Source organism: Ascaphus truei, chromosome 4, assembly GCF_040206685.1.
Source record: "Ascaphus truei isolate aAscTru1 chromosome 4, aAscTru1.hap1, whole genome shotgun sequence".
Lineage (NCBI taxonomy): Eukaryota > Metazoa > Chordata > Amphibia > Anura > Ascaphidae > Ascaphus > Ascaphus truei.
Window position 1 is genome coordinate 384,596,059 of NC_134486.1, and position 14,378 is coordinate 384,610,436.

At 45.4% G+C, this 14,378-nt stretch overlaps 1 protein-coding gene across 1 annotated transcript in view; it reads left to right on the forward strand.

Annotated features, from left to right (window-relative positions):
* The first annotated feature begins 13,117 nt into the window (after positions 1 to 13,117).
* LOC142492434 (protein eva-1 homolog C-like) overlaps positions 13,118 to 14,378 on the forward strand; it is a 51,465-nt gene continuing 50,204 nt past the window's right edge. Inside the window, exon 1 of the mRNA XM_075595074.1 lies at positions 13,118 to 13,244. Coding sequence (XP_075451189.1) covers positions 13,118 to 13,244 — 127 coding nt within the window. The remainder of the gene's footprint in view (positions 13,245 to 14,378) is intronic.

Here is a 14,378-nt window from a genome sequence, read left to right on the forward strand (position 1 = left end):
GGAATCCACTAGCTGGGATCTGCCATTACATATTTGTTTTTGGAGAACCCGTATGGATACATCTGAGAAACCCCCTGTTCTACCCATTATAGTTAATGCTGCTCTCAAATAGGTGTTGACTAGTGTTGTACTGCGTGTTGATGGGTACCAGGTATATGGTGCAGTTTGCAGGCCGGGTAGCATTGGCATACCTGCAGCCAGCGGCAGAGGGTGAGCAAGACCACTGTGGAGGGTGAGGAGGACTTCGGCAACATCATTGAATCAGCAGCAGATGTTCTGGTGGTGGTGACAGCAACAGAATTCCTTGTTCAGCCGGCAGGAGCAGCGGAACACAGCCGAAGAAAGAGCATTCCTGTTGGACAGCCATCTCCTCCCCGGCTGTCCAATAGGAATGCTCCTGCTCTGGTCACATGGTTCCCTGGATCCCACCAGCATCAGCTGTGTGCTGTGTTCCGCTGCTCCCACCGGCTGAACAAGGACGTCTGCTGCTGCTTCAACGACGTTGCCGCGTTCCTCCACAGCCTCCATCGCTGGCTGCAGGTAAGTGTTGAAGTCTTTTTCAGTTGCTCTGAAATTACCTGGCACCGGTTCCGACCCGGTTCCGGTCCCAGCCCCCTGATGCCGGGTCCGGGTAGTTTCCGGGTAGCTGAAAAAGCGGCGGGTAAGCAGAGTACCCCGTGATTTCCGGGCACTCGGTACATCACTAGTGTTGACATTTCATATACCAATGCATGAGGCAATCCAAACAATATCCTACATGTGTGATTTGTTTTTTATAGATCAGTTCTGTAGTATTAGATGACACTTACTGCATTTTTTATTTTTCAACTCTTAATGCCATTTTTAATGGGTTTCAATATACTGAGCAGCCTTTGATTTCTATCGCACACTTTAGCACACCTCCCCAGCAGTGCAAGATATTTGTAACACTGATTTGTGGCAATTTGTTGCCAAATCAGCAAAGTTCAGAAACTGTGTGGTGCTCAGTACAATGAATAACAGATGTAACAAAAATCAAATATGCATTTCCAACCAAAAATACCCTTAATGTATCCTTGATGTGTACTGTATATCTAAATATATCTCAGGCTTTTGTAGGAAGGTAAAAAACACTTGCCTGGAAACCCTCACATATCACAGCAGTAGAGGTTAACAGTTTCCAGATATAACAGCGCATATCAAATGTCTATACCTTCCTTCAGCTATCTAGGGGGACCGCATAGACTGTGTAATGACCACAGATGGGCTTACTTCAATAGTACAGCCTCGAACATCCATCCCATAAGTCCTAGGGCAGTGATTTTTCAGCTGGGGTTCCGCCAGGACCCCTGTGTTCCGCAAGGACCCCTCAGGGGTTCAGCGGCCACTGGAGGGGGAAAGCTGGGATAACTCTCCCAGCTGTCCCAGGCCCGGAAGCACGGTGGCACCCCCACGCAGCAGTGACTTGGCATCAGCGGCAGCTCAAAGCTCTTCCCTCTCCCTGCTTCTGCCGTCCGCTTCCGGATGACAGGTGAGAGAGGAAGAAAATAATCAGAGCCGCTTCTCTTAAAGACACACTGTGTGTCTGTGTTTCTGTGTGTCTGTGTGGGGGAGAGTTTGTGTATGTGTGTGTGAGGGGGAGGGTGCATATGAGAGAGGGGGGAGGGTGTGTGTGGGGGGGAGTGTGTATAGAAGAGAGAGGGGAAAATAAAGGGGGAGAGAGTATAAGGATGAGTGTGAGGGGGGGGGGGGGCGCAAGAGACTAGGTGAGGGTTCCCCAGAATTTCAGAATCGAATTCTGGGGTTCCCCAACCAAAAATAGGTTGAAAACCACTGTCCTAGGGCAGGGGTTCGCAAACTTCTTGAGCTGCGCCCCCCTGCCCGGGAGCCGCAGCGTTTGCGCCCTCTCCTCTCCCAATGACTCAGCATCAAATGAAGTTGCGGGTCATGTCATGTCATGTCACCCCGCTGCATCATTTGCCGCGCGTTGCAATGGCGCTGCATCGCCGCAGAGAGCAGGTAAGTGAGTTACAAAGGCCTCATGCCTCCCCCGGCATTTAATTTAAATGCTATGGGGAAGAGCGTGGGGCCTCTGTGATCGCCCGCGCCCCCCCCCCTACAAACACCCCTGTCCCCCGTGGGGGGCGCACCACTGTCCTAGGGTATAGTGTGTACAATCCACTTGAAATTGAAGCAAGAGTAAAAACAGCGGAGCACTACAAATGGAAAAAAGTGAAAGAAAGAGTACATCGAGATGCTCTCCGATAGAAAAGTGAAAATGTATTGGGTCATCTTTAAAAATCTTAGGTGTACAGCCCACCTACGCGTTTCACGCCATAGCGCTTTATCAAGGTGCACATACAGAGGTAACATGAGTCTATTTAAGGGCTCCCGCCTGCTGGCGCCACCTATTCCCCTCAAACAGGTGGAGCCCAATGAGGGGTTAGGGCGTGTGACATCAGCGCATTATTTTTATTTATTTTTTACATTTTTCATAAAAAAGATAGACACCTTTGGACCCGTATTGATTTTTATCCGTATGATTGTCTACTTTCTTTTGCTTTTACTGCAAGTTTATTAAAAGGAAATTGTACAGACACACAGCCCCATATATATACATACACACATACACACATACACACACTCTGCCACCCCCCTCTATAAAGGCTTAGTGTGCCTACCGCAAGGTTTACTTACACCCCTACTACAAACTGAGATGACACAGTTTTGTGGAAGTAGAAATTGGTCACAACTTTGCCTTAACAATACTTGAAAATAAATTGTCAGCCAGTCGCTAGTCATTTGTCAGCCCTATTCTCAGTATCTTTTGGCGGGAGCCCTCTGGCAAACAGCTCTTATCTACCGCCACCGCCAGACCTGAGACATCTCCCGACCGACCCGTTATCCGCTCACCCTAGGACCGCCTTTTCTTGGCCGTATGGGCCTACCTGCATAGGATAGAGCCCAGCTTCCTAAGATTGCTGCCAGGGGTACAGCGTCCGACCGCCTGCATCGGTGCCTCCGGCCACCGCGTTATATGCGGATCGCGCTATAATGGGGTTGAGCTGTATACATAGGTTTAGGGTCATTTCATCTTCCTAAAAATCTAATTACAGGATAAAACTGTTCATAATAAACAATTGTATATACAGGAAAACTGTTCATCCGCAGCTAGTTTGCTTTTCCTTGTGTCTTGTGTAAACTAATTATGCTGCGCAATTAGCCAAACAGATGGAGGAGAACAGTAATTACATTTGAATTACATAAAAAAATGAGAAACGTACATTTTGACATATTTAGCACATCCTGTAAATGAAAACGCTATGGGCGATTAAATCTAAGAAAGACAATGACATGGATTAAAAAAAATAAAAATGAACTTTACTAGTTATGTGGGACTATCCCTCTTATACAGAAGTGGGCAACTCCAGTCCTCAAGGGCCACCAACAGGTCAGGTTTTCAGGATATCCCTGCTTCAGCACAGGTCAGTTGTTGACTTAGCCACTGATTGAGCCACCTGTGCTGACGCAGGGACAGCATGAAAACCTGACCTGTTGGTGGCCCTGGAGGTCTGGAGATGGCCACCCCTGCTCTAATAGCCGATACCCGATATTAGGTTGTTACATTTAGAGGCTTCATAAAGATGTCACCTGGATGGATAAAATGCGCATAAAAGCATTTGATAACAAGAGGAGCACATTCTTAAAAGCACATTGACCCTTTGTAATGGGAGAAGGTGAATCTGTGAGCTTCTGTTTACATTACCAACATATGGAGTACAATGCTCCCTGCATGAGAAGGAGAGCATAATATATTCTGTTTTCCACCCACAGCCTGGGTCAGGGCATGAATGTAGTTTGTCATCTGCTAATCAAACCTGTTTGATTGAAGTATTTAAAGCTGCAGAACCACAACTACCTCGTGCCAGAGGATTAGCGCTGGGGGGGGGCTGTCTGATCTAATGTACCCCCCCGCCCCCCACAGTGCTACCGTGGCAGCACGATTTCTGGTGCCATGGCATTAAGCTTCTTCACCCGCAGCTCTAGAGACAGTAAGTCTTGCTACATCTGTATGAATGTGAGAATTTATTTTTGAGACAATATATAAAAGATTATGTATGTATGTATGTTTTTATTTATATAGCACCATTAATGTACATATATATATATATATATATATATATATATATATATATATATATATATATATATTATAACAAATATTATAAATAACACATAAAGGGGAGAAGTGCTTCAGACATACATTTTCCCTGCTCTGAAGAGTATATATTATATATATATATATATATATATATATATATATATATACATTACTATACACACACACACACACACAATTAGGCCTGGTTATTTGAAGATGTGGAAGCAGTGCCTTGTAAAAAAAAAAAAAGTAATGGTACGAAAATACAAATATTGTCAAAGTTCTTTGGACTTCATATAAGAAAATCTTCTATAATACTCTCAGGGTCGCTGACAGAGGGGGGGGGGGCAGTTGGTAAAAACTTCCCTGGGCACGGAGGATGTGGGGGGCCCTAGTCGACTGGCGCTGGAAGTTGGGCCTGGTCAGAGGTCATCTCTCCTCATCTGCTGTTGCGCCGGGCTTCTTTCCCTTACCAGGCCACTGTCCCCCTTGTCCATGCCAGTACTTTCATCCCACCACCTGGCCTCTCTCTGCTGGGCCACTCTCCATCTCGTCTGCGCTGGGCCTCTCTCCCCCACTAGTATGCGCCAAATGTTTGGCCTAACTATCGCATTTGTGCATGGGACTGGTGCAGCCCCGAAGGCCTGAGTCCACCCCAGGGTATGTGCGTGTGGGGGGGGGGGGGGGGTGCATTGCGCTGGATTGTAAATGTGTTTGTGGCCAGTAGGGTGTTTGGCAGGGTGTTGTGTGTACAGTATGTGTGTGAGAGGGGTGGATTGAAGGAGTGGGATTGAGTGAGAGGAGGGGGAGGGGGAGGGGAAGTATTGAGTGATAGGGGAGAGTGTGAGAAGGGGGAAGAGTGATAGAGGTGGGGGTGTTGGGGAGAGAGAGAAGGGAAGAGTGTAAGATGTGGAAGTGGGCGAGGTGGGGGAGTGAGAGAGAAGAAGTGCGCGCGAGGGGAGAACAATGTAAGACCAGAAGAGTGAGAGAGGGGGGGGGGGGGAAGAGTGAGAGAGAAGTGGGATGAGTGTAAGACGGGGAGTGAGAGAGGGGGGAAGAGTGAGAGAGGGGGGGGGGAAGAGTGAGAGAGAAGGGGGATGAGTGTAAGACGGGGAGTGAGAGAGGGGGGAAGAGTGAGAGAGCAGGGGAAAGTGTGCGATGAGATGGGGAAAGAAATACATGGGGTGGAGTGTGAGAAGGGGGCAGGGAATAGAGGAGAGAGAGAGAGTGAGGAGTTGTGTAAGAAATAGAGGGAGGGCTCACAAGACCACCGACACGGGGGGGGGGGGGGGCGGGGTGTGAGGAAGCTGGGGAAACTCTAGTCCTGGGAAAGCTGTCGGCAGCCCTGCTCATACTGTATCCTGACCGGAAAGGTGTGAACTATTTTAACATAAGTCTGTAAAAAGAAAATGGAAGATTGCAAATAAAACAATAGTGGTTCTCTGTACCCTCCACCTCAGTACTATCACATTTTAACTTCTATGTGTGAGAATGAAGGTAAAACTTCACCCAGAGTAAACCCAAGCCTGCAAATCTGAATTTAAAATAATGAAAGGGTAGTTGATGCATTGAACAAACACCCAACAGAAGTGTTATACTGTATAGAAGGTAAATGACGGTATGCTCCCATGAGCAGGGTCCTCATTGCCTTTTGTATCTGGCTGCACTTGTTTGTCCTTGTTAGGTTTGCCATTTTGTTTATGCAACTTGTATCACTCCGTTCCCCCATTGTCCGCTTATAAATAATAATAATAGAGTAACTGAGTGTTGGGGCAAGGGGGGGATTTCTTATAAAACCATATGGCAGAAAAATGATTTAACCATTTTGGTACCATTTAGCTGCCAATGCATTTCAAGGGAACCTAAGGGGTTCACATACTGTACAACTTAAACGTCCTACAAATACATCGCAAGAAGCAGAACATCCATACTGTATGGGGTAAATATTAAGCCTTGAGTAGCCCAAGTTGCTAGCTAGTCCATAGGTTGGTCAGGACAAGATGGCTACTTAAGCTACTAAGCGGTTAAATATGTTGTTCTATCTTAGTGTGCTTTATCACCTATTCTAGGTTGGCTAGTCTGATCTTGCTTATATGTATATAGTGGCCATTGCAGTATATACTATACAGAGAGACCGGCCTAATGCCAGCCTTGGGCAGGTGATAAAAATGTGCGATATTCTTTTGCTGTTCGCTTAATCTCACCAGGTATCAGAGTTTAGTAAATAGCATGAGAAAAAGCAGCCAACGATTCCTCATCTGCATGTGCTACTGTAAATGAACACGGGCATATCACTGTGATTAAAAAGCGTCTTGTTGCTGCTTTAACACTTGCAATCTGGTTTTAGTGAATAGGACACTATAAATAAAATTGGTGTTAAATAGCGATTAATGCCAATTTTTTTAACTTGATTAACTTTTGGTGAATCAAGGCTGGTGTGTCCTACGGCCTCAGTGACTGTGAATTATGTGTGTCCCATCTGTGGGATGAAGGGCCACACATTACTATTATCATTCGCTGGGGCCCTTGAAATATATCACGTTGCCCACCACTAGATAGAGCATTACCGCATAATAAATGCGATACAGTCTTATTCCCTGGAAAGTCTCAGAACCCCGCTTTTAAAAAGTTTAGTCCCAGAGAGAGGGCAAATTCCATTCCATTCCACGGGAGCTTTTCCATAAAGTGGAAACCATGCAAGGAAGTCTATTACTGGCCACCAACAGGCTTTTGTCACAAGCAAGATTGCTTCCTGAATGAATAAAATATTACTGAATTCTACCAACTGTAAAAGAAAAGGACATTCTCGTTCCATGTGTTCTAACTGCTCATACTTTTATGGATAGTTAATTAAAAAACGATTAAACGTATTATGTTGCTTTAACCGATTTGAGTATCATGCAGATAGAAATCTTATGTGTTACAAACCAAGGCATGATGTTCCAGACAGGTTTCAAGTAATTGACTCATAGAAATAATTACCTTTGCAAATGATAGTCGAATGGAGGACAGGTGGGTGGTTCCTTGCATCATCTTGAGATGTTTGGGAATAGTTTCTAAGAATTTGACATTGGGTACCAGTGGTAAAGTTATTACAACATACTAGCCACTACAAAGGAAAGGTGACCAGTAAGTACTGAAGTACTGTCTTTTTAGGGTATTTGTAACCAGAACCCAGATTTTATTGTCCGCTCCAGAAATCATATAGCTCAAACTGGACCCAGAATTTGCATAATCCCATATTCTGTACACGCCTGAACATATTGGGTATGTTAAATGGCTTTGTTTTGTTTATTTGTTTCTAAAAGGTTTTACGTGTAAATAATGCATTGAAAGTTACTTCTAATTTTCAAGTGCACTGTCATTGGGAGAAGTGGGGTAAAATAGAGATGATGCAGTAGATTTTTTCAGGAAAAGTGTTACTGATCATTACAGCAGCAATACCCCTACCAACTTTTCCCCCTTGCCTTTTTTAAAATTATTTGTATATGTAGTAAAGCATGTGACAATGTGTAATTCTACATTCTTACCTAAGATGGCAATCGTGCTCCTGTTATAAATCTGTAAAAATCCTGATTGTGGGCCAAACATAATGGCTGTTTCAGTCAGTGTAACTCAGCAGCTACAATGTATCCTTATATTAGTAAGGTAACATTATCTATTGTTACGGTTTGCAGCTTAAACTGCTGGGAACATTTGCAACAAATGATCCCAAACAGGAAAGTGTTGCAAAGATCTTGCACTGCTTGGGAGGTGGGCTAAAGCCTGCTATAGAAATCAAAGGATGCTATAAAACAATGACATTAAGAGTTTAATAAAAACAAAAAACAAAAAAAAAAGTAATGTATCTAATACTACAGAAGTGAGGTATTTAAAAAAAAAAAAACTCAGAAGATTTCACATTTTGCTGCTTTAAAGCCCCAGCCTCACTGAGTACTGGCTCAATCTCACCATGAGATTTTCACCTAGCGTATGTTTTCCAATTCCGGAGCATTCGGGTTGTGGTACTGTATTTCTTCATTACTAGGCAAAACCGACGCTTATATGAGGGCAGAGCTACCATCTCATCATAATCTGGACCCAGGTTGGGAATACTAGTCCCACCTAGAACCATTCATTCACATTGCATTAAAGCGAAAGCACTCCACTCATTCTCCACACGTTTACTGTATGTTCCACCTTTTCAGCACTGATCGCTTTGAAAAAACGACAGCCAGAAAGGCTGACTAATTAGTACAATAATAGATAGCATGGAATATATTATATTTGGGTGCTAGTTACAGCCAGGTCAAGTTAGAAACTTTGAAAGGCATTTTGTATAATTGAGGCTGTGGAAATGGGACTGCTTTTACAGACAATTTCAAATATACATGTTAATGTACAACCACCTGCTGGATGCTTTTCTGCTGTTGATGGAATATACTGTACAGTATGACATTGTGCTGTGCCAGGCCGGTCATCAGCGGAAGCAGAGATCAATCAGGAATGCTTGTTGCAAACTGAGGATTGGGTAAACCAGGGGGGTCTGAGTTTAGTCTGCAAAGGCTAATCATGGGACAGGTATTCAAGTCTCCTCTAACACATTATTCAATTTACTTATGTCTACTTATTATTAAGACAATCTGATTAGCTGGGGGTTGCTATGAAGACCGTGGCCTGTTGGCTCCTGAGGAGCGAAGTTAGAACACTCTGGTATAAGCAAAGGGAAGAGTTACCTGGATACACCATTGCTGAATTTGAAGACACTGAGCAGAATGATCCAAACAGCCGTGTGGATGGCAAAGAAGTCTCCTGGGGGCTTGCCTGCCATTTTATAGCATGCATCTTAAACAGGCGCCTCACAGAGAGTTTGATTCTGACATTTCACTTTGCCGTCAGAACCCCATATTGTGTAGGCAGGGGATGCATTTGTCTAACTGAATATAAAGTTGAGCCTCAAGAGAAGAAACAACAATCGGAAATAAATGATGTGCTGAGAAAAGCCAAGCAGATGTTACTGTGACCTTGTACACCCAAAGGCAGAAGGGAGCAATTAGAGGTGCCTTTTAACTAATGTAGTAATACCTGAACATGTTAAAAAAAATAATATAACATGTATGTTCTGGAAAACAATTCACAGCTAACACAGAATGTAGTCATGTGGTTCACGCAAAGTGGTATATTCTAGTTTTAAGAAAGAGCATTAAATTGAACTTGTGTCATCGTATACTGTAAGGATACTGAGAATTGTTAAACTGAAGAAAATAAATAAATATATAAATATATATATTAAAAGTTCTGTGTCGATTCCTAAAAGCTGATGCTATGCATTGCTGGATACAGCTATAATGAATAGAAGCAGAGTCTTTCCTTTCCGTGGAGTTTGTGTGCTGGGGTTCGGAATGTGTTATGGGGAGTTAGAGGGCTAGTGGAAGTCAGCCATCGCTATCAATGTTGGGCACCCTCAGTAATATTTGATGTTCCTGTTCTCTAGAAGAGAGGTTAGATCAAGATACCGACATGCTCGGTGGTGTAGCTAAACTTTCGTGGACCCCCCCGGGCAAAATTTTGTTTTTTAGGGCCCCGTTAATATTAATACTGACTGCAATTTTTTCTCCGTCCCCATCCTCTGCAAACACCGCGCTCTTCCCCCAGGCATGTAAATGAAATGCCGGGGGAGGCGTGAGACTTCCGAAACTTCCTTTACCTGCTCTTAGCCGGCTCTTCGGCGTCGCGTCGCCATGAAAACGCGGCATCAAATGACATTGTGACGTCATATGATGTGCAGAGCCCAAGAGCAGGTAAGGAGGGGGATTGTGGGGTGCAGGCAAGGGGGAGCGCGGACAGGGGGGCGCAAACACAGACACACCCACACACAATTATCAACAGACACACGGAGATGCTGAGCGGAGCAGCTATGAAGTGCTCTGCAGCGCCACCTGCTGCCCCGAAGTGGTTAAGCAGCCAGACGGCCTCCTCCCTCCTACAGCTGTTCTGTGATCAGCTCAGCATTCCGCAGCTGGCAACCTCTGCTCTTCCTACCCTCCCAAGCCTGTCTATCTGAAGAGAGACAGATGGGCTGCCGACAGGGGGGGGGGGGGGAGAGCGGACACCCCAGGAGCACGGGCCCCGAGGCTTTGCGCCGGTTATAGCTACGCCCCTGGACATGCTTTACTTTGCAGTATATTATGTTTACGAGCATGTATTGATGAAAAATACCAGCTTGACACCTATGGTAGAAGTAGAACTCCGTAAAAATTGTTTTATTGTGTTTATATTTACATAGTGATACCCAAGTGCAGTGGCACTTTGAAGATTTAGTATAGTGACAACAGCATGCAGGGAATGATGGTACATGTTAAACTACATGAGCCTTTTTACTAAAGTCCCCAGCTTACTAAACTGGAGCAAAACCAAGTGCTGCACTTCTTTTTTAATTGTGTCAGGTTACTTCATACTATCAGGTGACTTCATCAGTGAATGATGGGTAGTGGATTAGATCCTGAAATGTCTACACCTGTGTCAAATAGGTGGGGTTGCTCAATTGAAACCATTTTAATACGCTCGACTGTTCCATAGATTATCTCAATGCTTAAAGCATGAAGTGAGCTAATTTCAAGAGAATACATAATATGGCTATCCATTGTATGGCTATCCATTATAAAATGTGTATACAAATATATAGATACACATATACAGTATACAGAAGGCACACCTCAAAAAGAAAAAGAAGTGCACGGGTCATAAAAAATAAGTACTGTATAGAAAAACTTCACCCAGAAACCAAATGCGATGAAGAACGAATCGGCACTTCAGTAAAAGTGTTCAAACAAGAAGTACACAAAGTCCAACGTCTCGGTCCAACTATGGGACTTGCATGAGGGTGGTGCTGATGAAGGTACCATTGTTGGACACTGTGTATCTTCAATACAGCTACTTATTGTTTGAACATTTTTACTGGAGTGCGAAGTCATTCTTCGTTGCATTTGGCTTCTGGCTGAAGTCTCTCACTCTCGAGACAGATTTCCCAGGGCCCAGGACTACAATTTTTTGTACAATACAATATTCCCACACATACACATAAAATACAATACCCCCCACACAGACAAAATACAATACCCCCCACACAGACAAAATACAATACTCCCCCAAACAAAATACAATAAATACACACAATACAATAAATACACACACACACACACACACAACACACCTACCTTTTGGGGTGGTCTGAGGCCTCTGTTGCCTCAGCTATTCCCAGCTGCTGCTGAGCCTCTGTCCCATGCTGTGCTTTCTTCTCTGCAATGCTGGGCTTCCCTCTCTGTGAGGCTGGGCCTCTCCCCCATGCCATGTTTCCCTCTCTGCGAGGCCGGGCTTCCCTCTGTGTGAGGCAGGCCTCTCTCCCACACCGGCCTTCCCTCTCTGCGATACCGGGCCTCTCTCCCTCGCCGGTTTTCAATCTCTGTGAAGCCGGGCCTCTCTCCCTTGTGGGCTTCCCTCTCTGCGAGGCCGAGCTTCCCTCTCTGCGAGGCCGGGCCTCTCTCCCACACCGGGCTTCTCACTCTTCGAGGCCGGGCTTCCCTCTCTGCAAGGCCAAACCTCTCTCCCATACCGGGCTTCCCTCTCTGCGAGGCCGGTCCTCTCTCCCATGCTGGGCTTCCCTAGCTGCGAGGCCAGGCCTCTCTGCCATGCCGGGCTTCCCTCTCTGCGAGGCCGGGCCTCTCTCCCATTCCTGCCTTCCCTCTCTGCAAGGCCGGGCCTCTCTCCCAAGCCGGGTTTCCCTCCCTGTGAGGCCGGGCCTATCTCCCATGCTAGGCTTCCCTCTCTCCCATGCCGGGCTTCCCTCTCTGCGAGGCCGGGCCTCTCTCCCATGATGGGTTTCCCTCTCTGCAAGGCTGGGCCTCTCTCTCATGCCGGGCTTCCCTCTCTGCGAGGCCGGGCCTCTCTCCCATGATGGGTTTCCCTCTCTGCAAAGCTGGACCTCTCTCCCACACCGGGCTTCCCTCTCTGCAAGGCTGGGCTTCCCTCAATGCGAGGCTGGGCCTCTCTCCCATGTCGGGCCTCTCTCCCATGCCAGGCTTTTCTCTGTGAGGCCTGGCCTCTTTCCCGCTGGTGCGTACTAGAAGCTGGGCCCACACAGAAGTTGCGCTCAGCTTATGGCGCGCACCGTCAAGAGAGAGACCCGGTCTTGCAGAGAAGGGCTTGTAACAGCTGGGGACCGGCGGCAACCAGAGGCCCGACAGCCGGACACCGAAGTTGAGTCTCACTGGGCCCAAATTCCAGTGCCTGCTGGTCGGGCCCCCCCTCAACCACCGGAGAAGTGTCCTGGCTCTCCCCCCTGTTGGCGGCCCTGGAAAGATAGATATAAAAAGCGTGGTACAGTAGCACACCCTAAAAAAAGCAAATAAAGGCAAATGTGGGCCAAAACATATTCAATATATACTCCACCAAATTCCGAAGATTGGGAAGACGACACAGCACGCCAGGTAAAAACTATAAAAGGTATTTAGTGCATACACTGTAGATACAGAAATATAAATTAATATGTAGTCCTATTGAAAGCAGGTGGGATTTTGCCTTTGCTAAATCTGGTGATTTGCCTCAGTTTTGCAGACCGGCGAGTTTAGTAAATGAGCATATATAGATGCCTGTCTTTGTTTACCATTTAATGTTCTGTGCTGACTGAAATCGAGAGTAATAAAACCTTTTCTGCAGTATTGTTTTTAACCTCGTATATCTTGATGAAAATCTCAATACTAACTAATATTAATAAATAAACAATGTGCCCAATAATACATTATAACATTAACATTGCAGTGTGTTTTACACATTCAGTGTGTTACTACTGTAAGAATATACATCCAGGGTATGAAGGGAGCAATAAGTCAGGAACACCCCAAAAAACAAGAAAAATATGATGGTGCAATAAAATCACACAGTGGATGATGGAACAAATCTATAAAAAGAAGCTAAAATATGTACTCGCATTGTGTACAAATGAAACAAGCACATCAGATTAAGTTGAGCAGTGAATCTCACGCCAGAGAGGTAGTGTCCGAGCCGTCTGTCTTCGATACTCCCGCAACTGAATGGCATCAGATGGCGTCTGACGTCACATCCGTCGGTAACTTGGCAAACTTTCGGTTACTCGGTCGAGGAGGCAGGTACACAGCAAAGCAGTCCTCTGTGTTCCGGATCGGAGCTCACTGCGCAGACTGTATACTGTTGCTATAGGGAATCCGTGCAATTCCCTCTGAAGGTTGAGAATTCTGTTATTTCACCTTACACTTAACATTTATTATTTGAATCACATTTATAATTAGCACTGTGTTCTTTAGCACCGTTCTGAATCACTTGGTTTATCTAGACTACTGTAAGAATGTCAGACATAAAATAGTAGACACGGAGAACATAACTCCTGCCACAATGAGCTTAGAGTCCACTTTAAGATTCTTCCGGGAATTGTTTTATCTAAAAACTTTTGCATAATATTTCGCAATACAGAAATCTGAACAATGGCACCACTTGTTCTGGAAGTGTTACCGAAGGTGCAACGGTGCTGTGTTTCTGGAGGAAAATACGGCGGAAGAAACATTGATTTACTAGATTCCTTACATGTGATTGAGTGACCTATTTTTAGAAAGGTACTGTAATCGTATCTTTTACCATACAGATACTGAAGGCTTGAAGTGTGTGGCGGGGGGGGGGCACTATTTAATTTGCTGGGAATCTGTCTTCCTCTTGCTCGGTGCACACTAGTTAGGATAACAGGTTTTATTGGGACATTCTTTATTTATCCAAAGTGAGGGTGGAACAACTAGGCCGCTCATGTCTCAACTACTTGAATTGAGAAGCTAGTCTGCCACAGTTTAACACCATTGATTCACACAGACCTAATTATTCAAAGTAAAAATAAATGAATGAATTCCTAAATCGCATTCATTTGAACCTTGGCTTTTTTTGGGGTGGGAGGAGATGAATTATGCAGAAAACCATTAAAATGGTAATTATAAGCTGAAACCATCTAACCCGTACAGGTAGACTATGTAAGGCTGAGTCCATAGAAGGACAGGCCGCGCTGAGCCGTGCGGGCGCTCCACGCTGAGCCCCTGCATCCTCCATGAGGATGTCTTTAGAGGGGGCTAACGCGAGCGTCCGCAGGCGTGCTGTGGCGCTGGATTTTTCAGCCGACAGCCAAACTGTTTTTCAAAGCGCTGTCGGCTGAAAACATCAAATCAGCGCGGAGCAGCGTCAACGT